Source organism: Lytechinus variegatus, chromosome 12 (genome assembly GCF_018143015.1).
Source record: "Lytechinus variegatus isolate NC3 chromosome 12, Lvar_3.0, whole genome shotgun sequence".
Lineage (NCBI taxonomy): Eukaryota > Metazoa > Echinodermata > Echinoidea > Temnopleuroida > Toxopneustidae > Lytechinus > Lytechinus variegatus.
In genome coordinates this window covers 7,567,032-7,593,366 of record NC_054751.1, presented here as the reverse complement: position 1 = coordinate 7,593,366, position 26,335 = coordinate 7,567,032, and the positions used below count along the sequence as shown (strand labels likewise).

The window sequence follows — 26,335 nt, the reverse complement described above, 5'->3', positions numbered from 1 at the left end:
AACCCTGCTATTTATCAGTTTTCAGTAATTTTTTTGAATAATCAATTTGCATGATTAAGAATATATATCCAAAGTTACCGACCTTTACCACTTTACATGTATTTCTTTTACTTATTATGGGGTGATAATTGAAGCAATATGCCAAACTGCCAAGTTAACCGATGTCGTTTCACGGTTTTTTTTTACACCTGTAACGAAAAAAATATTTTCCATTTACCGGTTTTTATTTTTTTCCTAAACAATTTTAATTAGTAATTGGTAAAAAAGTCTTATCTACTTTGCATTTCCCACACAAGCGATAATTACTGGAAATAAAAGATCAATATCAATAATAGGAGGTAAAATGAAATAAAATTAAATAATCCTCATAACTTTTATTGTTTCAACATGATTTGGGTCGAATTCATGTGAGATAATATAAACACCAATAGATTAGTAGCAAGACACGCTTTTGAAATAGGTCAATAAAATATTAACTCGTGAGAACCGATGGATTTTCATCAAGCTGTTTTTATTAAAACCATTTATTGATAAATAGTATTATTGTTACAGAGACGAGTTCGATATGAACTACAACATACAATTATGACACAAACGTATTTGACACATTATCAAAACAATATCCAGAATACTAATGCAAAACATTTTACTTTGAATCTACTATTTAAAAGGGGGTGGGGGCGAACTGACACACTGTATGTACCAGTTTTATTGTTTTCTAGACTTATCATGTACATTTTGAGATAACTATTAGTCAAAAAGACCAATAAAATTAACCCTTGGCTTTGTTGTGTCGAGAAACTAAAATATTTTTTGAGGAAAAGTAATTGTTTCGATACTTGTTAACATTATTATTGCGATTTGAAAGTATTGAGTACTGAAATACTGTGTTTTCATTCGAGTGGGACTTTATTCCAAGACTATAACAGCTCCGAATAATGTATTATGGGTAAAAAAACCTCGTCAGATATGAGTAGTTGAGGATTTGAGTTGGGCCGCTGGTTTGTTTGCCCTTTAAGACAGTATTCTATTTGGACGGATTGTTGGTAGCATATTGACATGATATATAGACCTCGCTGGAAGAACAGTTCATATGAACTGAAGTGTCTACCCCGAGTACATACAAATTATTATTTTTAAGATTAATTTCCAAATCTATCGTATAAAAGTACATGTATATCAGCAGGTTTTCCCTTCTATTTTTTGGGGAATAATGGTGGAGAGGAAAATGCTTCTTATACGTTCCTCATCTGGAAAACGGCAACACCTGCAAATTACTAACCATACCCAGTATTATATACAATCAAAATTCATTCGGGCTGAAGAAATACTTTAAAAGTTTCCCATGATTATATCCACATCAACGGCACTAAACAAGCTTATCATTACATTACTTAACAAGACTTTATGATTCTTGATAATATACCAATGATTTTGAAAGATATCTACTTTCTATTTGATAAAACTTTGAAAAATAAGTTTGAGATTAAGAAGAAACATTCCATAATGTATACATAAATCCATAGAGCTATTCCCTGTCTACATGTTTTGTGTATAATATCGAGGTAAGCACGGATATATCCCAGAGACGAAAATATATTGTAAAGCCTCTCATTTTCTTTCTAAAAGGATTTAGAGACTCCTGCGATTGTGCCATTCCTCTGCTGAAATATGATAAAAAATGGTATTGTAACTTGTATTAAAATATTTTACTATACATGTTAATAAATACGAACAGCAAAAATGGCATGACAAATAGAGTAATGGATGGACATGATGCAGAATGTCTACATCAGCACGTCGACAATTTTCCTTCAGAATTGATTTTTTTCTAACATATTAAATCCCATGGCCATACAGTTAACGCGATGTGTACACCCACAGAAAACCCGAACATAATCATCATAGAAGAATATTTGAAAGAATTTATATCTAACAAATCGAGTCTTGACAATCAGTGGTCGAATCAAGACCGGCAGGTCGATGCAGCGGATAGAATAATCTCATTTTGTCTTTGTACTGCCTGGTTTAGATCTAGATCACGTCCAAGACCAAAACGGTTAATATGTGGTTTCAAGTTTGTTCTAATAACCAATATTGTCAAAAATATAAAAAGAACAATTTGATGCTATGACGGCCTCCAATAAAGTTATGAAAGCAGCTTTTTGTACATACTGCATAATGAGCTTCGACCTGTCAGCACGGTCATTTTTTGTCATTGCAACAATTCTCCTCATCCAGTCAACATCGTCAACAACATTCACATTTTGTTCTTATGTAGAGTTCGCCGTGAGTGTCGATTTAAAACCAATCGCTCGTATTTCGTCGATTTCAGATCCTAGTCAACCTATGAGCTTTGCATCTCCCCAAAGCCTCTTAATACACTTCGTGTCACTTGACAACATCCCACTTCTTACGAGGATCTCCATGTTCTTAATGTCCTTAAAGCGACAACGAAGGTATATTGGCGGGTATATTGGCCTGTAATGGTACGGCTACGTTTCCTACCAGCCGCTTCGGCGCAGGCGAGTTGTTTCAAGCCTCAGCTACAAGATCTATGAAAACTTGGCATGTCATCTACTGTAGTTGTCCCCAAAATAACAAGGTGTACACATGACGAGTAATGTCGAAACACGTGATTCCGCAATCTTATTGCCATGGTAACCTCCTAACTAAACCCTCGTCGGGTGTACATAGAAAACAGTCTTCAAACAATGTATTCAGTCATTCGCTTCTTTTTGATCGAGGACTTCTGCAGCTTTTTCGAGAGTTTATCAATGAAATCCTTTGGTTGTAGTACCAGTGCTAGTTCTGTTTGAGAAGCCGTGATCAGATGTTTTACCTACATACCAAATGAGATGCAAAATACAACTGTTATTATCATTCAATCTTATCAAGAAAGAGAGATGGCCGGACAGCTATCAAAACGATCGACGTTAATGGCGATCCACGTACTACTTACTAAGAATTCATATCGAATTACTTACTATTACCCGTTGCACGTTGACCGACTAGAAAGGGCAACTGATCACTCACCTCGTCTACACTACAAAATTGAATCCTGAAGGTTTGATGATATGTGCCCCAAAACCCAATTCCCACCACTCGTCAACTTCTGCTCATCCCTTCATTACCACACGATTTATTCTTGACGAGTAGATGACCTGTACCTCAAACTCCAATCCCTATCACTAATTAAAAACTACCCACCTCATCTATACCATATGATTCCATCTTAGAGATTAGATGATCTGTACTCCAAACCAAATCCCCAACACCAATAAACTATTTCCAGCCTCATCTTTACGTCACTAATGGCTTGATCTAACTTCTAACCCCGATCCCTGCCAATCAAGTACCACTCATCCCATCTGTACCTCACCAACGAATCCTGATGATGTGGACCCTAATACCTTAATCCCCATCACCAATTAACTACCACTCATCTCATCTTTACAACAGGAATGAATCCAGTTACGGGGGGGGGGGTGATCTGTACCCCTAACCCCACCACTAAACAACTACTACTCGTTTCATCTCTACCACACGATTGAATCCTGACGGGTATATGATCTGCATCCCTAACATTCCTAACCCCAATCCCAACCACCCATCCCATCTCCACAAGATGAATGGATCCTGAAAGGTTACTCTGGATTGATCTGGACCTCTAAACCCCATCACTGCCACCGATCAACTCCCGCTCATACCATCTTTATCACACGTACGAATCCTGATCCTGACAGGTAGATGATGTGGATCCTTAAAGGTCAAGTCCATCCCAGGAAAATGTGGACTTGAAAAATAAAACTAGCATATTGCTGAAAATGTCATCAAAATCGGATGTAAAATAAGAATCTATGACATTTTATTTTTCACAAACAGTGATATGCACAACTAGGTGAGTCAGTCGATGATGTCCATCACTCACTATTTCTTTTGTTTTTTATTGTTGGAATTATACGATATTTCATTTTTTATAGATTTGACAATAAGGACCAACTTGACTGAACCATATAGTATTAAACAATGCTAATTCCACATGTTCAGGGAGGAATTAATCGTTGTATCACTTGACAATGAGGAAAAAATAGAATTTTTCATATTTCATAATCATAATAAATTACAAAAGAAATAGTGAGTGGATGATGTCATCAGTCTCCTCATTTGCATACCAACCAGGATGTGCATGTAACTGTTTTGTGAAATTAAGCGAAACTTTAAAATGTCATAACTTTCTTATTTTACATCCGATTTTGATAAAATTTTCGGTGTTATGCCTGTTGGATTTTTCTCTTTTTAATTAAATCCTTTTTAGTTGGGGTGGACTTGTCCTTTAAAACTTCGACCCTCATCACTAATTAACCAAAACTCACCTCATCTTTACCACACGATTGAATGCTGACTGGTTGATGGTTAAGTTCTGTGATAATCCACTTTTTCTTGGAAGACTTGTCGATGTACTTGGAAAGTCCTGCTCCCTCGTAGATCTCGGTGATCTGGATGATGTTTGTTATTGAAATAGATTACCGTTAGTGCGACTTGGAACATGGATTAATCTTTTCTGGTTAAACCAGAACCAAACAACTGTCGAGGGGGTCGAGTGTTTAATACTTGAATATTACAAGGGTTTGGTAGTCACAATTTATCTGACATAAAGCGTTTTCTTGTTTATTCGTTCTCAATTTATATCATTTTCTCTCTTTCTTCTTTTTCTTCTGTCTAGTGCGCAAAGTATCCTTCATAACGGAGACCTCTTTGTATGACTGGCTTTGCATTTTGGTCAGTAATTATTATTACACCAATCTGATTTCGACTTTTCTGTTCCTTCTCTTTTATCTTTCCTGTATGTATACCCATTTGTGAATAAGTCGATAATATTTGTTTTTCATTTCGAAGGGGGGGGGGGTCCACACTTTACAAGCTTTGCTTTTAGTGGACCCCCTCATTTCCATTTGTGCTCAATTTCATACTGTTTTTTGCGAAGTGAGAATGTTCTTCTGTAAAAATGTATTTCATTTAGATTACTTTGTATACATGTGTTTTGAATGGAAATGGAATAAAAAAATCAATATATTTATGATTGTGCAACCACGCTTACTTTGATAATGCACGTTTTCGAGATAGTCTGAATGAATAAATGTAAGCGAAGTTGGTTTGTGGTAAAAAAAACACGCATTTCATTACAACATTGTGCTCTTCAAGGTTAATTTTGAAATATGAATTAACAAACCGTAGAATGAATGGAAAAATTATGAAAGCATACAGTTATTAAGACATAAATTATGTCCTTCTAGTTATGCGACCATGAACGAGGAAACATTTCATGAAACGTCTCGTCCCTGATTTCCTCTGAGGCTTTTGGTCGCAACCAATCAGATGCAAGGATTTCAGTAGCTAATAACATGGGTGAATGCAATAACTGATAAACTGCTTCATGAGATGCTTCGCTGCATTACGTACCTGATTCTTCACAGTTTCAAAGCCCCACGGATTGTTTGCGTTCCTCGTAAGGTAGACGACCGTAGCATGAGGCAATCGCCTTAGCCAAAGTTTTACCTATGGTGTGGCAGAGGAGAAACAAAAGAAAATCGTTATAAAACATCTTCCTTTAACCTTTTAGTCTTCTTTGTATTGCGTCTCAAGTTACACATCATTGCTCGTCATTGCTCGAAGCAGGCATATATATTTGATCTGAGAGGAAACGATGATTTGCTGAGCTCTAAAATACCATGCAACAGAGCAATAACATATTGCATGTACTTTTCAAAGTGCATTCAGTGAATTCTTATCTCATCAACATGGAAGCTCATAATACTACTATTGCCTCTAGCTGGTTTTCAAGCTATGGATTCACCTTGACGTTTCAGAATGTGTTTCCGGCAAGGCCAACAAAATAATGAATAACATTCTGATTCTAGACAGTCGTTTAGTGCGTTTTATGGCTATAATTTTCTTTCTGGGAGTTGTAGTCCCTTTGTAAACTTCTAACTTGACGAGTTCCTTAGAGTGGGTATACCCTAAGTTGACATGGGAGTGGATCATGATTTGTTGCCACTTAAAAAATCACTTGAAATACATGTTCGTCTTTAATAGGGCTCATTGAAGGAAGGAGATGCCTCATAAAAATGATAAATGATAAATCCATAATTTATTGTTCGAAATAGACATGAAATGAAATACTCCGAAAATTTGCTGTGCCCAATTGATCGTGGGCCCGGCAGACCGCTGTGCAGCGCCAAATCGACGAGGCTCTATCCCTTTAATCGTTGAACGCCAAACAGGGTAGCAACAACTCCCATCTTTTAACGTATTTTGGTCTGACGGGGCCGGGGTTTGAACCCCGACCTCCCGGTTGTGAGAAGGACGCTCTACCAACTGAGCCAACACACCGGTTTGCTTCATCCGAAGCTATTGATTGTTACATAATATCTATGGGCCTAACGGCTATTGGTCATTCAACTAGCTGATAGTCAACCTTTGTGATGGTGACTCAAACTGTGTCCCATTGCCCATGGATAACCTCGCACCAAATGAATGTGAATGATTATTGGACTTAAATTGTATGATAACTAATCCATAAGCATGATAAGAAGCTTGAGCAGATAAATTCCTTTCTGATGCGTCGCTTCCAAATGAACATTAGTGAATTGAGTGGCATACCACAGGGTACAGTTCTCGACCTCTACCTATTCATAATGCATATAAGCAACCTTACGGATGACCTTTGACAGTGTTTGAAGGTTTGTATGGTGTTACAGATTAGGTGGGAAAGGTTTATGATTCGCCAGGTGGATAGCCACGAGAAAACAATGCTGGGTGGCGGAGAGATAGAGATTAAAATGAAAGATAAGAAAGAGAACTATGAGATTGCGAAGTGTCTATCGTAATATCAGATTATTTGGTAAAATGACCGCGTAAACCGGATAAGATTGATGTCTTGGGTGAAGTTAGCTGAGGCGTTTATTGGGAAGACTTACCATTGGTGTAGACGATGACGCAATGACGCTTTGTATGACTGCCAGGTTTATAGCTTGTTGATCATTGACCTGAAGGAGACAGTCACCTATGTGGAGTTTCTCTTGGAACCTACCATCTAATGCCAGGGATTTCTTCCATGTGGCAATGCTACGAGAGAAACGATGCACCAAGTGACAATACCGACGCTCAACTTTTTTTTTATAGTCGTGTTTGAAAACAGGTCTTTATTTTTATCGCTAACCTCTTTGGGTATTCATTGTGTATATCTCCATTTATTCTAGCCTATTATTTGGTGACATTTTCATATACATGTCCGTTTATATATTTATCTATTTATGATATTTTCTTAATTTATTTCGAAAAATACATTAACTTATTCATTTGTACCTGTTTTTTTATTTAAATTTTTTAATTGCTTTTATTAACTTATTCATTTGTACCTGTTTTTTTATTTAAATTATTTAATTGCTTTCATTAACTTATTCATTTGTACCTGTTTTTTTTATTTAAATTATCTAATTGCTTTCACTTGTATGCACAGGTATAACAACTTTTACTATTTGTTTTAAATGTCAAAATAAAAATATATTTCCAAGGAGTCACTTTCTTTACGTAGTTATTTTTTCAACCACGTTTTCTCACTCTAATGTGGTATAATGTACTGTTTGAACTTTGCTACGTTGTAATGATATCGAACACACTATCGTACAGGAACGAAGATATGCACTTTTTATTCACATTATCGATTCATGTATTTGGCATTGAAAGCTATGAGAAAAATACATATTACAAACAACATGGTAATTCGATATAGTTTTTTGATCGATCCATGGCAAGATCAAAACTTGTGAACTACTTACTAAATGCTTGAGTCGATTTCAACAAAAACAAGTCCTTCAGATACGTAGTCTTTTCTCAGTTCAACGACAACTCGGTCCCGCTCCTTTTCACTCTCAAGAACACTGCAGAACAAATACAATAAAGAGATAAAAAGAAAAAAATGCAGTTAAAAATGGCCACTGTTTATATAAAAAAATACATAGCCAGCCCCAACCGTAATGTGGTAGAATGGTATGCATATCGATAAATTTTGCATAATTATTATGTTTCAAGAAGACTTATGGGAATCTAAAACATGAAAATCAGAAACGTGTAATTGCTCTCCTGTCTAGACTTTGGTGTTTCACTTATTGGCTGTCTTCTTCTTAGTGTATGTAATTGTGTGTTGGTGTTAAATGATACATATACATACAGACATATCCCTTCACAAGCTTCCGCTTTCTGCCATTGACTCCTTACGTAGGCCTACACATAATCTTTTTAAATACTGTGCTAATATTATTTTCGGTACTATTTTTGATTTACATGATCAAAGAATGTCAACTGGAAGCAAATACATGTAAAAAGTAGATCTAAATAAATACTTGAATAATGAATTTCGTGTAAGTGACATGAAGTTTATAGTCTGCATCGCTCACTCACACACATACACCCACACCCTCAAGCACACACACGCACACACAAATTAATGTACACCTTACCTTACAAGATGCTGGCACTCGCTTGTGAACGCATCCTCACCATCGTCACTATCTGATTCTATCCTCTCATAGAGGTGGTTGCGTGGTTTGCGGATTTGGTGGGATCGTGGTGTACAGTGTGGGCTAATAACAGCAGCTGATCGTGTTCGGGGCATGTTAATCCCAGGACGCTGCGGTCGAGGTTGCATGAACCCCGGACCTAAAGTAGCCGATGGTGTCTTGGCAGGGTATACATGTAGCTGATCAAACTAGGAAGATTACGAAGATGGAAAGTAATTCGTCTCAACAAAGTGAAGATACAAAGCAAATACTGCACTAGGATGATATGTTAAGATAGTTTTACTCGTAATTTGTTTACCTCTAACAATGACGGCAACGAGAATGATAGAAAGGAAAAGCAAAGGAAAACAACTAGGGGAAGTGGTGGTGTATATCTAAACAGTTTTTGCACCGCAACGCATAACGAATTCAAGAACACATTAAATGTATTGAAAATGCCCGTAAAATTACATTTAAAGCTTGGAGCTCTAGGTCTTCATCGGAAGTTGGTTAGTGGAACAGCAGTTTCAGAGATGACGAACAATTGCAAATATGTCGTTTGTCCAGAGTCCAGGGGTCCGTTGCAGAACGAGTTGCGTTTAAACGCAAGTCAAAAAATCAATCGCAAGTCTCAAATGCGCGCTGTTGATTGGTTGAAAATCGAGTTGCGCATTATTTTTTATAGTTGCGATTGATTGCAACTCTTTCTGCAACGGGCCCCAGGACGAAACTACTGTTTTGATCCACCAATTTTCGACAAAGACTTCTCGGTTGCCCATTGTCATGAAGGACATTTGACAATATATTGTCTATGTTCTTGAAAGCGTTCAGCGTCCCGGTGTGAAAACTCTTTATTCTGATACTTTATGTCGTCCATATTGCATCGGGACCCCCTCCCCCCAAAAAGCACAAAAAAAGCAAACGAAATATACATACTCTTAATGAAGACACGTCCTCGTTAGACCTGCTTCTCTGTCTACTAAGTACCCGATGAGTGTTTTCTACTGGTACATCGGCTTCAGGTTTGCTTTTTCCAGGTTCTTCGTCAATATTAACTTCCACGGTTACATAGTTTCCACCTTTACCTGAATATCAACAAGGACATGACGAGAAATCTTTGAAACCAGCCTTTAAAATGAATCACTTTACGTTGTTGTTTATACCTTTGTTTTATTATTTTTTTTTTCATATCGATATCAGATTTCATGATTCCGTCAGGGAGAAGTATATTTGGTCTCGACATACTGAACTGCCCCGTTTCGACGTCACCAAAGTGTCTCCATTGTCCATTAGGAAAACAAGGAACGCGAAAACCGTGATTCTCGTGTCGTCCAAGACCTGTGCAATCGCGTTCACGTGTTTTTTTTTCCATACGTTACATCGTCACAAGGCGAGTTCCTGCGACTGTAGCATGAGTATAATCCAGAGGATTTAACATAGGCGGCGGAAGCGGGGAGGGGTGTACCTCATAAAATTTGAAGTGGGGGTGACTATCCCCCTTAATGTTTAGTTGATAACTTTTTTTTGGCTTGCCAATTTTTTGGGGGTCCCCCTAAAATTTTTGGCTTCCGCCGCCAATGGGATTTAATCTTATGTTTATAGGCTAGCCCGGCTATGTTGACACTTATAAAATGGGAATTTATTTTAATAACATGAAAATGTGAAATACAGCGATGAATGCAATGATTCAAGAAATAATGATAATAATTTTATTCTATATTTTTAATCTATTCATCAACTCGTATGTCTATTCCTTTGGATTTATATCCTGTTAGTTATTGCGTTTTCAATTGATTCAATTAATCTATCATTTATCCATCAATCCATCTATCTATCTATCTATCTATCTATCTATCTATCTGTCTGTCTGTCTGTCTGTCTGTCTGTCTATCTATCTATCTATCTATCTATGTCTATTTATGTATTAATCGATTGTTTTATATACTTATTCATTCACCGTTATCAATTTATTCATGGTGGGGGGGGGGCAAAACATTCCCATAATGTCAGTGTGGTTATTCTACCTGTGCCATACCTTTTCTATATATGCTCTTTCGTGTTGGCCTCACTTCCTTTGGTTTCTCATATTCCTCGTCTGGTGCTCCTTGATCAGCAAAATCAGCGTCTCCTCCGACATCAATGACATCGGGAAGCAGATGGGAAGGGGTTACATCTTCCTGGTCATCAGCCGAATCGGCCGAATACGATGGTGTCCTGAAATTTGTTCGCTTGTCCTCCCAGGAGTGCGAAGGGGAACAGTGTCTCTCAGGAGAAGATGGCCCATCCTAAATCGAGTTAGCAGAAAGTATCAAGCAGAAGAGTATGATTATTCGTGAGCTGCTGGGCCTGTCAAAATTCGGCTAACAAACGCAGCTAAAAATGCACAAGATACTTCAAAACAAAATGCTCAAAGTATCATTTTGTAGCCGTAAAAACAAACAAACTTAAAAACCCAAAAGAGACCAAACACCAAGACAAAAATATGGGTCCTTCGGTACTTATTATACCAGTACTTTCATCTTGACTCCAAGGGTGTTAGGATCAGGTGTAAGAATCTTCATGTATGTATGGACTGTCTTCTTAACTACCACAGCATGACTACAAATATTCCTACCATAAGACAAACCACCAAACATACATGTATTGCCCTCAAAGGTATCACTAATAGCCACCAACAAAAAGAAAAACAACAACAACTACTGCTACAGCAACAACAACAACAAGAGCCACTACTATACTACTACTACTACTACTACTACTACTACTACTACTACTACTACTACTACTACTACTACTACTACTACTACTATTACTACTACTACTACTACTACTACTACTACTACTGCTTCTACAACTTCTACTACTGCTTCTACAGCAACTTCTACTACTGCTTCAACAACAACAACAACAACAACAACAACAACTACTACTACTACTACTACTTATACTACTGCTACAACAACGACTACTACTAGTACTGCTACAAGAACAACAGCAACAACACTACTACTATACTACTACTACTACTAAATGACCAACAACCTCCATCTTCAGCACCAACAAACATCTATCGCGAAGGCACCCATCATTAACCATTTTTTATTGGGGGGGGGGGGGTATCGATATACTCCATTATACAAAATATTACTATCCTATAATCAGTGATTAACCATGATAACTTACAGACTCTGAACTCGAACGATTGGAGCCTCCTGGTTTGTGTGTTTGAAGAACGCTGGCTACGAACTTAAACGCTTCTCGCCACCTTTTTACCTTCTGGCTGTTGTGGGGAATGGATTACAGAAGACATCAGTCGAATTTTAATCCAAAGAGAGAGAGAGAGAGAGAAGGATACGGGGCCTATATTGTACGATTGCTGATGTGGTTTACGGTACACCATGTGGAGTGTTAATATAGAAACAGTGGATAGAAGAAGAGAAGAAGTGGATAGGCGAGAAAGTGGAGATGTCCGAAACATCTACTACTCATCTGTCCGAAACGTCGAGTCTCTCTACTACTCATCATCTCTACTCGCCGACTCAGACCAGCATCTCCTCATCAGCTCTACTACTCAAGCTGTTCTCACTTAACATTCCTTCTGGTTTACAGTCCTTTTCAGGACTATTTTCAAGAAAGAATACTCTACTCTCAAATCTCCACTTTCTCGCCTATCCACTTCTTCTCTTCTATCCACTCCCGGTATCCACTGTTTCTATAACACTCCACATGGTGTACCGTAAACCACATCAGCAATTGTACATGCCACCACGCAAACCTTCAAATAACATCCGAATATTGTACGAGTATACGAAAAGACTGGTAGACTTTCAAAATTCTAATATTGACAATGACATGGAAGACCAAATCATACATGAAATCAACAAAATTATTTTCTGATATAAACAAAAGTTCATCATGTTAGGACGACGAATATGCATTCTATCACGATTATCCAAGGAGTGAACTGGTAATGTCTCTGTTTTGTATTTCATAGTATATGACTTGGTTTCATTTATCTTGATATAAGCCATAAATATAAAACAAATTTCTACAAACAGTCAAGATGATCATACAAACAGGTTGGGTATGGCTGCTAAAAAACATGGTGCTTGTAAATAGCATTCTCCTATTGAAATATTGGTACATACCAACAAGTTCAACAAGATTAAAACTCGAGCATATTACTAGTAAAACGTATATAAAAAAGATGAAGACAAGAGAGAGATAATGAGAAAAGGAGAGATTAAGTCCCCAGACCCTGACGACTTGTTTCACCTAAACGATGCAAACATAATAATACACAAAATAATTTTCACCATATTGGATGAGGTTAACCGTGCTTTTTCTTGTGCACAAATACCTCGGTCACATTGCTCTCCGGCGGCCGTACGGTGAGTCGAAAACAGCCGTTTGAACATTTTTTTTGTACCAGCTACATTATGGTGGCTTGAATTAAATTCAATAAAAAGACTGTTTTCGACTCGCCGTACGGCCGCCGTAGATTAAATCGAATTAAATCAAATCATTAGGTTGGGGTATCCATTAAACTACTCCCGAAATCTTTAGGAAAATGGCTTACAAATCATGATAATTCTCATTGATAAAAGAAATACCTTAGTGGTTTGAAATAAAACGGATATCCGTCGTGGATGACGATGAGGACGGTGTCGAAGTATTTGGTGTTACCCTGACCCATAATGATGCGATGGACCTTCATTGTTCCGACGAATGTATAGGTGCTCGAGGGCTCTTTGCCACTGGAGAACTTGTTGAAACTCTTGTAACGGCACAAGACGTACATTCTCTCGTCCAGACACTTGAGGGCGTAATATCCCAGATTCTTGGACTACAGATAAAAGAATTTAATTCAATTAGCTTCAATCTATAGTAATTCATTGTTAATGTACTGATTCCGGTCCAGTTATATGCAAATGCATTGCAATTCGGTTTGGCCACCATGATGTATGATTTTGATCAAATAGACCATCTTTTTTTTCTTTCTTTCTTTCTCTCTCTCTCTATCTTTTTTTCTTTCTTTCTTTCTGTCTGTTAGTCTATATGATCTTCCCTCCACCGGCTTTTACATTGATAATTAACAGAAAATTGGATACGGTGACATGACTATACATACAATAAATAAAATGGATTGAATAAATTAATCATGAAAGAAAATTGCACTGGGAAGCATGATAACTAATGATGCGACGGAATTTATGAATGAAGTAAAAGAGGTCTACGGTTCGGCATGTGATCAATCAGGAAAATTACTATTTGATATTAATATCAACTCAGTATTGGAAACACGAGCGTAAATTTAGGGAGAGATGTGGTGGTGGTGGGGATTTATCCCAAACCATAAAGAAAGAATAACAAAGGATCAGTGAAACCAGTGTTCCAGTATTGAGTGGATTTATTTTTGCTATTAAATGGGACTTGCTATTTCTTTTATTTTTATAAAACCATCAAACGAATCTAACAACCATGTTTCGCTCCGTCGCTTTCATCAGAACCCAATGATTTCTATGCAATACTGAGTGGGTGTTACATTAATAATAATAATAATAATAGGCATTTATACAATGCGTATCAAAAAAAATTTACACTTTGAAAAAATCCTGTAAAATTATAAATGTGTAATATCCTGAAGATTTTTCCACATTTTAACATTGGTACAGATCCATTTAAGCAAATGACGATATAACTATCGAAAAATATTTCCGCTTGAGTGAGCACCACTTTTGAAAAGTTAGTGAAAAATGATTTGCGCAGAACTTTGAAATAGCTATGCGAATAAAAGTAAACCTTTATCATGAAGAACACGTAGAATTTAGCAAGTAAAATTGATTTGAAGATATCTTTGACCTCTTTTAACTTGTTTCCTTGCCCAATACACTTCAAAGAGTGCATTGCGCCCCGCCCCACTCCCCCACAGACCAAGGCCACCAAGACGATATTTGATTTACACTGAGCTGTGATTTACATAAAATGAATTAGGCTTGATTTTCATTTTGTTAATCATTGTCAAGCTTGTGAAAAGTGTGGAGAAACAAGTATTAAATGAACAATTAAACGTCAACCCACTTTAAATAACAAAAACTTAGTGAAAAAGTGCTGGAGATGTAAACTGATGTAAACTTTGGTTTAGATTCAGTTATGTCCTCAGATCCAGCTGGCACAAAAAGGGTAAAAGTTGTGCTTACTAAGTGTTGAAATTTCAATTTGGGTGGCAAATTTGTTTAAAAATGCTTGAATGTATCTGTTTTATCTTAATTGACTAAAAGTGCAAGGGAAATGTAGGAAAAATGCGTCGCAGGGTAAGTTTGATTTCGCCCTTCCCCCTTGACACTGCGTGAAAACGAGCATTTCTGCGCAAACAGATTTCTGCGAGCTTTACAAAAATGGACAGTGCTCACTCAAGTGTAACATTCTGTCAAAACTTTTACTTTCATTGGATAGATGAGACCCAAACCCAAGATTATATGTGAAAAAATTACCCACATGTTGTATATTTTTTAATTCCCAGAGCTTTTTCAAAGTGTAAACTTTTTTTGATACGCACTGTATAGCGCCATCTATCTAGAAATATTCTATTCCGAGACGCGTTGTTATTATTATTATTACCCCGGCTTTAATAGCTCGAGCTGCCTTTCAGCGCTCATGCATTCAAGGAATTAATCCTGCCGGGTACCCATTCACCTCACCTGGGTCGAGTGCAGCACGATGTGGATAAATTTCTTGCTGAAGGAAATTACGCCATGGCTGGGATTCGAACTCACGACCCTCTGTTTCAAAGTCAGAAGACTTATCCACTGGGCCACAACGCTCCACATTGACCAACACATTCAAATTTTAACAAAGGACTCAAGAAATGAGAGAAGATAACGGTCAACACTGTGACATTAAATTATTTTAAATGTCAAAAAATGACTGTGGTACAATCAATATCATCACATGCTCTTAACTCATTTCTTAACAGGCATTTGATAAAGGTTCGTATTCCAGCTTATTGTTCTTTACTTGTCATGGCTCTTTATAAAAAATACATATTTTCAATCAATCATTAACTATGCATTTTCTTTGATTTAAAAATATATTCCACGAAGTGGGATGATTACAATAATAGATACACTTATTGTCAATGATTAATCATGTTAATGGATGCCGTATAAAACAGAAACAATAACGCTGCAGTCAAATTTCACCCTTACACGCCGGTCGTACGGCGAGTAAAAAAAAAATTGTTTTCGGCATCAGCTGCATAATGGGTTGTTTGAATAAACGGTTGTTTTCGACTCGCCTTACGGCGGCCGTAGGGGAAATGTGACTGCAACTTAAAGATGTCGGAATTATGTCAATCAGTTTCGATCTATTGACATTGAAGTTAGTGGGTTTTAAATGATCTGGAAAACAATTATGATCCAAGGACACATTGAGTTTAGTCCTGGTTTTGAATTATTTTTTGTTTCTAATTTGATGCTACTTTCTTCCTGGATGATTTCAAAATATGGTAACATAAGAGAGAAATTGATTTCATTTCGTAAAAAATGGACTATGTAATATTTTTTCATAACCATATTCTTTATACAATTATTATCTGATTTTGCACTAATGTAAAAAAAAAAATCACAGCCTATACAAAAGAAAATACATGATAATACGAAACAATATATCAGATACTATATCTTTTAAGTGATATATATATATATATATATATATATCTTGAAATTTACTATGGGTAATTGTTGCTGTTAGATTAATCATGTAAAGTAATTTTAAACTGTTCCCATTACCTTAGTTAAAAGGCTTTGAAATATTGTTTAGGGAACTAGTCTGTATGACATTGGTCTTTGCTGGTTCCCTCGCATTCTCAACTGTTTGATTGATTGATTAATTATAATTTTTTTCCATTTCAAAGTGAAATAAATTAAAAAGGAAGTACATGGACAAATATGAATAACATGATTATAATAATGTGTTAATTTTATTGTGTAAAAACTGAATATTTGTATTTCTACTGTTCTGTAAATTCTGTTCGGATTTTATTGAGATTGTAAAAATAAATATATTGAATTAACTTGAATTGAAATAAAAATGACATAATTGGCCTACTTACTTTGAATTCTAACGTAGATCCACCTTTCTTCAGGGGCACTTGTGTCCCCTCCACCATGGAACCATGACATATCACGCGTTCTTGTCCAATAAAGTCCGCCATCTTGGTACACCCCTATTTCACCCGTTCATTTTATCTCATATGTATGGGCAATCTCATCGCTCTCAAAGTAGCAAACGATTGAGCTATATGGAGAGAAATTAGAGAAGTATTAAATAATAATATGTCCATTTAGCGCGGTTACTATGTGCGTAAATATACTCAACTGCGCTTTGATACTTATTAAAGAAAAAAAAACATGCATGCACTGGATGTATGGGCGTTTTCCCCCATTGGATCGGCCATAATAATGACGTCAGAGTAGACTAGATCTAGAATTTATACTATTCCTGGGGGGCGTTTCATCAATATTTTTGTCTGACAAGTTGTGATATCTGAGAACTTTCCTGGATTCTGATTGGTTGAGAAGCACTGTTACTATAGTAACTGTCGGATAAAACAGGACTTGTCGGATAAAACGTCTGACAAGTCCTTTCTTGAAACGCTCCCCAGTATTGCACTATTTGTTAAATCATTTCCATGATTCTACTTGCAGGTTTTGCGGCCCCACTGAATTATGAATTATCAATTAAGGAGTGGGAACACATCATTCTAAAATCATTTTTGAACAGTCATGACAGTTATGGTTCTTTTGGCATTCGATTTGGAAATTTAGAATTTCACATCATATCCCTAATTAAAGCTCGGGGCCATACATAAATATTCATAATTTATATCATGTGGTTAGAGATAAGAAAGAACGATTGGGAAGTATTCAATCTAATTGAGATGGGTTTAGTTTATCGACATCGCAATAAGGAAGTTTACAATGAATACTCATACATGCTCGGAAGCGTTGTATTTCAAATGATTGATATTTTTTCCATTATGAATGTTAAATGGGTTTCAAACTGACAAGACCCGTCCTGTTTATACAATATATGTATGATTTTATGATGATGATGATGATAATAATAATAATACACAGCAAAACTGTGGAGTCAACCGGTGTACATAGCGAACCACATCAGTTATTTACACCGGTGTTGAATTGGTGGTGTTAGTTTTACACCTATAGGTTTTACAACACCTATGGTTGTTACATTTACACTTTTTGGTGTTATGTTCAATCTCTAGGGTGTTATTTTAACAATTCAGGGTGTGGTCCTCTATCAACACCAATTGGTGTCAGTTTTAACACCACAGTTTTTACAGTGTAAAATGAAACATTTATATAGCGCTTAAAGACCAATGTTTCTAATCGCTGAATACTATTACCACGACATTATTTACAAAAACATGACAATACTCCAAATAATGCCAATTACATTAGTAGTTTTTTTTACACTAAAATATATATTTACATTCAAAATAATGGTTAGAATCTGCATGTTTTGCTCGGGGGCTAGAATGGGGTGTTGTGAGGGGGAGGGGGGGGGGGCTGATGGGGTAAGAAGACCTTTTTTCAGGTTTCACTGTTTAATTATATGGATAATATTAAACGACCAATACTTTACTTTTGGTGCTATTTTTTTCTTCTTTTTTTATCCCCCGCTGTGCTTCACAACATCAAAAAAAAAGAAAAAAAGAAAAACACCCAACATTGGGGCGACCCCTGTAGCGCCGCCCCTGTAGGTTATGCGACCAAAATTTATTGAGAAGCCCATTTGCTTGTAACATTCCAGCGTAGTTCGTAATGACATTCATAAAAAAAAGTGTTTATGACACACAACGCCAAAACACCTTTGTTACATTGCTGGTGTATTCATATTCGTCAAGCGCAATATACTTCTAGGTTTAATGACTGAAGACGGGAAATGGATATGAATATGAATTTGAATTATTCATATTGTTATTCCATGAGCTGTCTATTGCATTCAACCTAATTTGAACCAGTCCATGCATTGAATAGGTGAATGAAGTTATTTTCCAGTGGTGACTTAGGCCGACATCAATTGTTTAAATGGATTCAATGACTTTAAGGGAAAACACCGAAATATTTCCTGGCTTAGATTAAGTGATTACACAATACAAGGAGAAAACCCCCCACTGTTTCTGCATGAAAAGATTAGGGGGGGGGTACCGCTTTTAATGATAATAATAATTGTTAATTTATATTGCGCAATTTCTATTTGGATATACTCAACTGCGCATTACAATACATAACAGATAAACAGAAAAAACAATTGTTAACAGGATACGCAAAAATTTTAAAAGTGAATTTAAGTTCGCTAAATTAATCGAAGAAAAATAAGTAAAGATTAATTATTTCTACAAAATACACAACAAAAAAGTGAGTTATTTATTAAAAACTCTCTTGAAAAAGGTGGGATTTCAGTTTGGTTTTAAATAAGTTGACAGAGGATGCATTTCTTATTGAGGAAGGGAGACTATTCCAGAGTTTGGGTGCAGCACTGATAAAGGCAAGGTCACCTAGTGTAATCTTTGTTTTACATGGTGGGAGACTGAGGAGCATGTCATAGCAAATCATATTTTGTGTTGAACAAAGGCATCTTTGCCATGAAGGGTTTTGACATAGATTCATAAAGCGTCTGTCATGTCTGTGTAGTTACACAATGTACAAATGAATTGGGTACAAATGCATTATACCAGTCACAAGTGGGTAATACCTTGGTTACATTTGCTCTAAGGCGGCAGTGCGGCGAGTCGAAAACAGCCGTTTTGTTGATTTTAATTCAACCCACCTATATGTAGTTGGACAAAATACATGTTAGAACGGCTGTTTTCGACTCGCCGTACGGTCGCCGTAGAGCAAATGTGACCAAGGTATTAGACGCTTTTAAAGTACATTGTGAAGCAGATGCGCCTCCTCTCTTAAATATTTACAAGACTCCCTTTAATTGAGTTAATCTTAAGCATCTTAAGTGTATGTGATGTTTATCCGAGGACGTAGCTGTATACACTGCGATGAAAAACATCGAATGTAATTACTTTTGATTAATTACTTTTAAAGAGACATAAAAACAGAACCTGTAAAACAAAACTCCAAGATAAATGGTTATCTCATCGTTGACCTGTTCGCAACTACATACAAGCTATAAATACATCATGATCGATCTGGTTTCAGTTACCAAGAATCCAAGATAGATTAATTGGTGCATAATTAGTGTTCTCCCCAAGGGAGTGTAAGTTTTTATTAATCAATCAATTAATTCTTCATTCATGAATTCATGCATGCATGCATTCATTCATTCATTCATTCGTTTGTGCGTTATATCTCTACTTTATTTCTGTTTATCTATTCATTTATTTAATTCATTTATAAATCTATCTTTGTTTTCATTCATTTAGCATTCCATTCACTCATTTATTTATATATTTACTTGTTCATAAATTAATCAATTTATTCCATTACTGATATTTATTAACACTTTATTCATCTAATGTGTTCATTACTTTTGTCCATTCATTTACTTACTAATCTAATAGTAAGGCAGTCCCAGCACTAATTCTGACTGCTATTTTTTGGGTATTCAAAAGCTTATGCGTTTGTATAAATACTGAAAATGGATACAAATTAAAGACTGAATACAATAAGTTAACATCATTTTAGAACAAATTTTCAAAATGTTACAAAGTAGCAAAAGCCTGTTTTACATGTGCATTAAAATGTGGAAAAATTACAATATTTTATGATTATTCATACAAATCATTTTGTTTTTTTAATGTGAATTTTGTTTTACATCTGATTTCAATGAAATTTTCTCAATCATTTTTCCAAACAACTTTTTTTTTTTCATTAAGGTGGACTTGGCCTTTACGTTTTGGTTCTGGTTTGGGATCCCAACTAAAATAAGTAGAAATATATTTTTAGCAACTTTTGTTTTTTAAGAAAAAAATTACTTATTAATTATAAAGCATGGGATAGGCCAATTTTTCATGATTTATGTATCATTAGGTTCATAAACTACACGTCCAAAGGGCCATTTTACTTAGAACATGAAAATACTAGCCAAAGAGTTGTTTAAGGGGGCGTTCACCCTGACGATAAATTTGTTGTAAAAATTCCAGACATTATTTTTAGAAATATTCGTAAAGGTTTGAGAAAAATCCATCAAGGATTGAGAAAGTTATCTAAAATTTAAGTTCTTATTGGTGACGTCGTATGCGAGCATCTGCCCCACAATGAAATTTAGTGTGAATGCACAAAGTTTTTTTAATGATTCATAGTGGCAAATATTTTTTTCTTTCATAAGCGGGCGTGAACTATTTTCTGTTGATATACTGAAGAAAAAATACACCCCATTTACATTATTTTTAAAGAAAATAATTTTCATTGATTTCTTTTACCACATGGTATGGGGAAACTGCTCGCCTATGACGTCAGAAAAAATAAAATAACTTTTTTTGATGTTTGGTGGATATTCTTGAAACCTTCACCATTATCGTTTAATTATAATTTTTCTGTTATTTTTATAATGCACTTTTTGTCGGGGAGGACTTTCGCTTTAAATGCCCCCTGAAATTACAAATTTCACAAAGAATCACAAAAAATACACAGCAAAAACTGTGGTGTTAACCGGTGTACATAGAGGACCACACCAGTTAGATTGGTGGTGTTAGTTTTACACCTATAGGTGTTATTACAACACCTATGGTTGTTATATTTCCACTCTTTGGTGTTATGTTCAATCTCTAGGGTGTTATTTTAACACCTCAGGGTGTGGTCCTCTATATTAACACCAATTGGTGTCAGTTTTAACACCACCGTGAGTTTTTACAGTGTAAAGATACGCCAGTATTTTTAATTGTTAACAGAGCTGTAGACTGATCTCTGATAAAAAAAATAGGCATTGGAGAACTTCTTCAAGAATTCATTCAAGGGGTGTGATGATTAATGATAATTGGTTTTGGAAGATCAGATTAAAAACCGCGATGGTTTATAAACTCATGTTTGTCATATTGGTTATCTATATTATGTGTATGCATATGAACATATATTTGCATTGTATAATTGTCTTAGAAACTATTTTCAAAATAAATAACCATGTGAATGGGAAAATAGATAAAAAATAATTGATTATTATTGATTATGATTATTGATTGATTGATTGATTTTATGCAAAAAGTAAGTTACACACATTATAAAATAAGAGAGACATTGGCAGTATAGCCAATGAAACACGAAATAACTAGGGCCTTATTTCCAATCATGTATAAGCCATAACATATAACTACGTACAGTGGGACAACGAAAAGAACAAAATATTTCAGTACATTTCGTCTAGTTCCATATCCAACATTTAGCTTTTCATGCTTTTAGTTTGCACATGTTGATATACAGATATAAGCAATAAAACATGACAAATTTCTACCTACAAAAATTATTGGAAAAAAAATCACATACACAGGCTAGGATATTTGAATAATCAACAACAATGATTTTGCTAGTATTCATAGCAAGCAATACATATCTACGATGTATGAGGCATAGATGTACTTAAAAGTGTACTCTACGAACCGCTATGGTGTTTAGGGATGAACTTAATTGTGCAATGAAAGCAAATTAACGAAAAAGGGTTGTCTTTGTAAAATAGTCTTAGGAAGTGACGTAAATTATCAGTTAATAATATTAATGGCCATGGGTTATTCTAATCAGGGCCGAGCTACATGTAAACATGCATTTTGATATGTCGTATGAATTATACACGTATTTACCCGGAAAAAGGGTTAACAATTAAATGCATATTTACTAAATGCAAACTGAAAATCAAGCATTGTAAATACACTTGAGTATCGTCAGATACGACAATACACCAGGCGGTGGACTCTTCTGCTACCTGAGATTGCATGAGGAATATGAAGAAGAAGAACCTTCATATTTTAACAGTGCAGACGCTTCTTAATACTGTTATATGTAAATTATTCGTCCTCAAAATATTTTTCTCTTCTCGTATAAGTGATTGGACATCAGAAAGTGTTCATAAAAATATCATATCCTGATATTTTTACACGTTAATTCTTGAAAAAAATGTTATTTTTAGTAAAAACATCGATCAGAATAAATGCTCATGTAAAAGCAATTAGATATATCCACTGAAACAGTTTAATGCTATACTTGTATCCACATACACACAAATAAAGGTTTTAGGGAATATGCACCCATATTGTAGCATATACATGTAACTGGAATGATGGCATGTACCTTTGTGGAATTTATGAAAACCATCTTTACCACGGCCACTTGTACCATTGCCATGTTTCCTCTGCCATTTTTACCATTGCCATTTTTACCTCTGCCATTTTTACCATTGCCATTTTTACTTCTGTCATGTTTACCTCTGCCATGTCTACCTCTAAAATGATTACCTTTGTCATTTTTACCTCTTCCATTATTACCTGTGCCATTTTTACCTGGCGCCGTATAATGGTATTATGAGTAGTCGTGTATATAGGAGTAGTAGTAGTAGTAGCAATACGAGAAGTAGTAGTAGCAGTAGTAGTAGTAGTAGTAATAGTAGTCGTAGTAGTGTTAGTGTAAGAAGTAGTAGTGTCAGTGTATAAAGAAGAAGTAGAAGTAGTAGTAGTAGAAGTAGTAGACGTAGTAATAGTAGTAGTAGTAAAAGTAGGGGCAGCAGCATTAGTAGTAGTAGTAGTAGTAGTAGTAGTAATAGAAGTAGTAGTAGGAGTAGTAGTATTAGTAGTAGCAGCAGTAGCAGCAGTAGTAGTAGATTAGGAGCAGCAGCAGCAGTAGTAATAGTAGTAGTAGTGTTAGTGTAAGAAGTAGAAGTGTTAGTGTACGAAGAAGTAAAAGTAGTAGTACTTAGTAGAAGTAGGGGCAACAGCATTAGTAGTAGCGGTAATAGTAGTCGTAGTAGTAGTAATATAACTAGTAGTAGTAGGAGGAGGAGGAGGAGTAGAAGTAGGAGCAGCAGCAGCAGCAGTAGTAGTAGTAATAGTAGTAGAAGTAGTGTTAGTGCAAGAAGTAGTAGTAGTAGTAGTAGTAGTAGTAGTAGTAGTAGTAGTAGAAGTAGAAGTAGAAGTAGTGTTAGTGTAAGGAGATTTAGAAGTAGTAGTAGTAGTAGTAGTAGTAGCAGCAGTAGTAGCGGTAGTAGTAGTAGTAGTAGCAGTAGTAGCAGCAGCAGTAGTAATAGTAGAAGTAGTAGAAGTAGGAGTAGTAGTAATAGAAGTAGTAGTAATAGTAGTAGTGTTAGTGTAAGAAGTAGTAGTAGTAGTAGTAGTAGTAGAAATAGTGTTAGTGTAAGAAGAATTAGAAGTAGTAGTAGTAGTAGTAGTAGTAGTAGTAAAAGCAGCAGCAGCAGTAGTAGTAGTAGTAGCAGCAGCAGCAGCAGCAGCAGCAGTAGTAGTAGTAGAAGTAGTAGCAGCAGTAGTAGTAGTAGTAGTAGTAGAAGTAGGAGTAGTAGTAGTAGTAGTAATAGTAGTAGTAGTAGTAATAGTAGTAGTAGTAGTAGTAGTAGTAGTAGTAGTAGTAGTAGTAGTAGAAGTAGTAGTAGTAGTAGTAGTAGCAGCAGTAGAAGTAGTAGTAGTAGAATAAGAAGAAGAAGCAGTAGTATATATTAATAATACATGTAATGAATGTACTTGCCATTTCAAGATATAAATTTATATTTGAAACGCTGTGAAAGGACTACATGGAATCAACAACCTACACCCTGAAAAATACACTCTACTCTGAATATATTTACATAGACCCTTTATCAATCCGATACCTTGTGTTTCGCATGGCCTTTATTACCTGTCTCTAAATAATAGGATAAAAATATTTGTTATTGTTCGGGCCTTGTAAAGGGCATGCATTCATATGTGAAGAATATATCTGTAAGGGATGATATTCCTAGTCATGCTTGCTAATGAAGTTTTTTCAAATCATTATCGTCTATTGCTATATGTTCGCTTTCTTCAGAGTACACAAATTGTGAATATCTATGGATAGGCTATTACGAATGTGAGTTAGTGCCAATATTTCGACATACATGTAGCTTATACATCTAAACAGCAATAATTTTATGTTTTTAGCAGATTGGTAAGAAAGAACACAGGCGACTATGACTATTTTCCCCCTATATTCAAGACGATGGCAGTTAGGGGGGGGGGGGAAATGCGCTTCAAACATCATCTTCCCACGCGGTAACTATAACGTAAAAGGAGGACAAAATAAGAAGTGCGTTGAATATGTCCCCCAACATGGTCAAAATCAAACAATTTACCAGAATTTTTGGTTGATACTGGAAATTTTTATCGGTTGGACACACAATATCCAACAGATTGGTTACTTTGTTGGGTGCAACATGCTCCTTAAAACACATAATGTAATAGCTTGATTGATACTGTAAGAATAATATAACCAGTGACGTAGTAACCCCCAGATTTTGAGGGGGCCAGATAATGACATACAGGGAAACATTTGTATAAAAAAGTGCGAGCGAGCAAAAAGTTCGACATTTTTATTGCAAATGTGCAGTTTTGTGATAGATCTTGAATAATATACATAAAATAATATTATATCTCACCCTTCTCTCTTTTATATTCTATTTTTTTTCTTGGTCGTATGCCACTAAATATCACCTCTTTTGTCATTAACATACTGCTTTTAATGTTGCTATTTTCTATTTTCTTGCTATTTTGACCAACATGATTATATATAATATATATATACCCCACTGCAAACAAGGTCAGGAAACAAGGTCAGTAAAGTATCGATCGAAACATGATCTTACTGTCCTTATTTGCAGTGAAGTGACCAACATTATGTTATATTATTTAAGTGAGCTAACATCCAAATACTCAAACCCACCTGACCCGCCTTAATAACTCCTGATGAATTATAGGACAGTCGAATTTGTGTTAAATTTCTAATGCACTTCAATTAAACATTTATTTTCTTCCAATACATATTATACAGGATACATCCAATTTTTTATAAAATAAACAGGAAAATTGTAATATAACAATTAATGTAAACACAATTTACATTTCTTTAATGTTTAAAACATAATGCTTACTATCTACAATTTTCTATAAAATGGTAAGCTCTATACTGCATATCATTATATTGGAGCCAATACGTAAAAAAGTGTTCATGCCATAAGGGTGAAGATAAGGTATTTAAAAATCAAGTATCATATGTTATTAATGTTGTAATCTTAACTTCTTAACAATCGTCAGTTTTGACACACATGAGATGAGGCGGGAACAATTAAAATTCGAAACAAACAAACAAGTACTAAATGAATGTTTCAGAAAAGTTCATCTTACCTGCTCAATAAAAGTGAGAGCCACGCAGCACCAAACTTCTCAGAAGTTACATTCACCATAAGTTTCCATATACATCCGAGGATTGCTGTAAACAACCACACAAACTTTAGTATCTGGGACTACTGCTGAAGAGCAAGATTACAGTATCGGTACCCAGTGGATACAGAACGGTAATTTCAAGCACCCAGTTCCCTCTTCGCGAGGCACCAAGACACCTAACCAAACAGGGACTAGATGAACGCCCACCACCATATACCAACAACAAAGCGAACCAGATTTCAATCGAATATGCAACTGCTTTACACACACACACACACACAATAACATTTATACGTAAAAGATTCGATGATCCAGGTGAATGGCATTCAAAGAGGAATAACTTATT

General features: G+C 35.6%; 1 protein-coding gene across 1 annotated transcript; it reads right to left on the bottom strand.

Moving 5' to 3' along the window:
* Positions 1–1,535: 1,535 nt before the first annotated feature.
* On the bottom strand, positions 1,536–26,303 carry LOC121425062. Its single transcript, XM_041621016.1, has 12 exons — positions 25,951–26,303; positions 16,675–16,859; positions 13,175–13,407; positions 11,745–11,841; positions 10,597–10,846; positions 9,498–9,646; positions 8,523–8,770; positions 7,842–7,943; positions 6,981–7,128; positions 5,464–5,559; positions 4,377–4,499; positions 1,536–2,842 (listed from the first exon to the last, which is right to left on the bottom strand). Exons 2-12 carry the CDS (start codon positions 16,774–16,776, stop codon positions 2,708–2,710), a joined length of 1,683 nt encoding a protein of 560 aa, XP_041476950.1. The 5' UTR covers positions 16,777–16,859; positions 25,951–26,303; the 3' UTR covers positions 1,536–2,707.
* Positions 26,304–26,335: the final 32 nt, after the last annotated feature.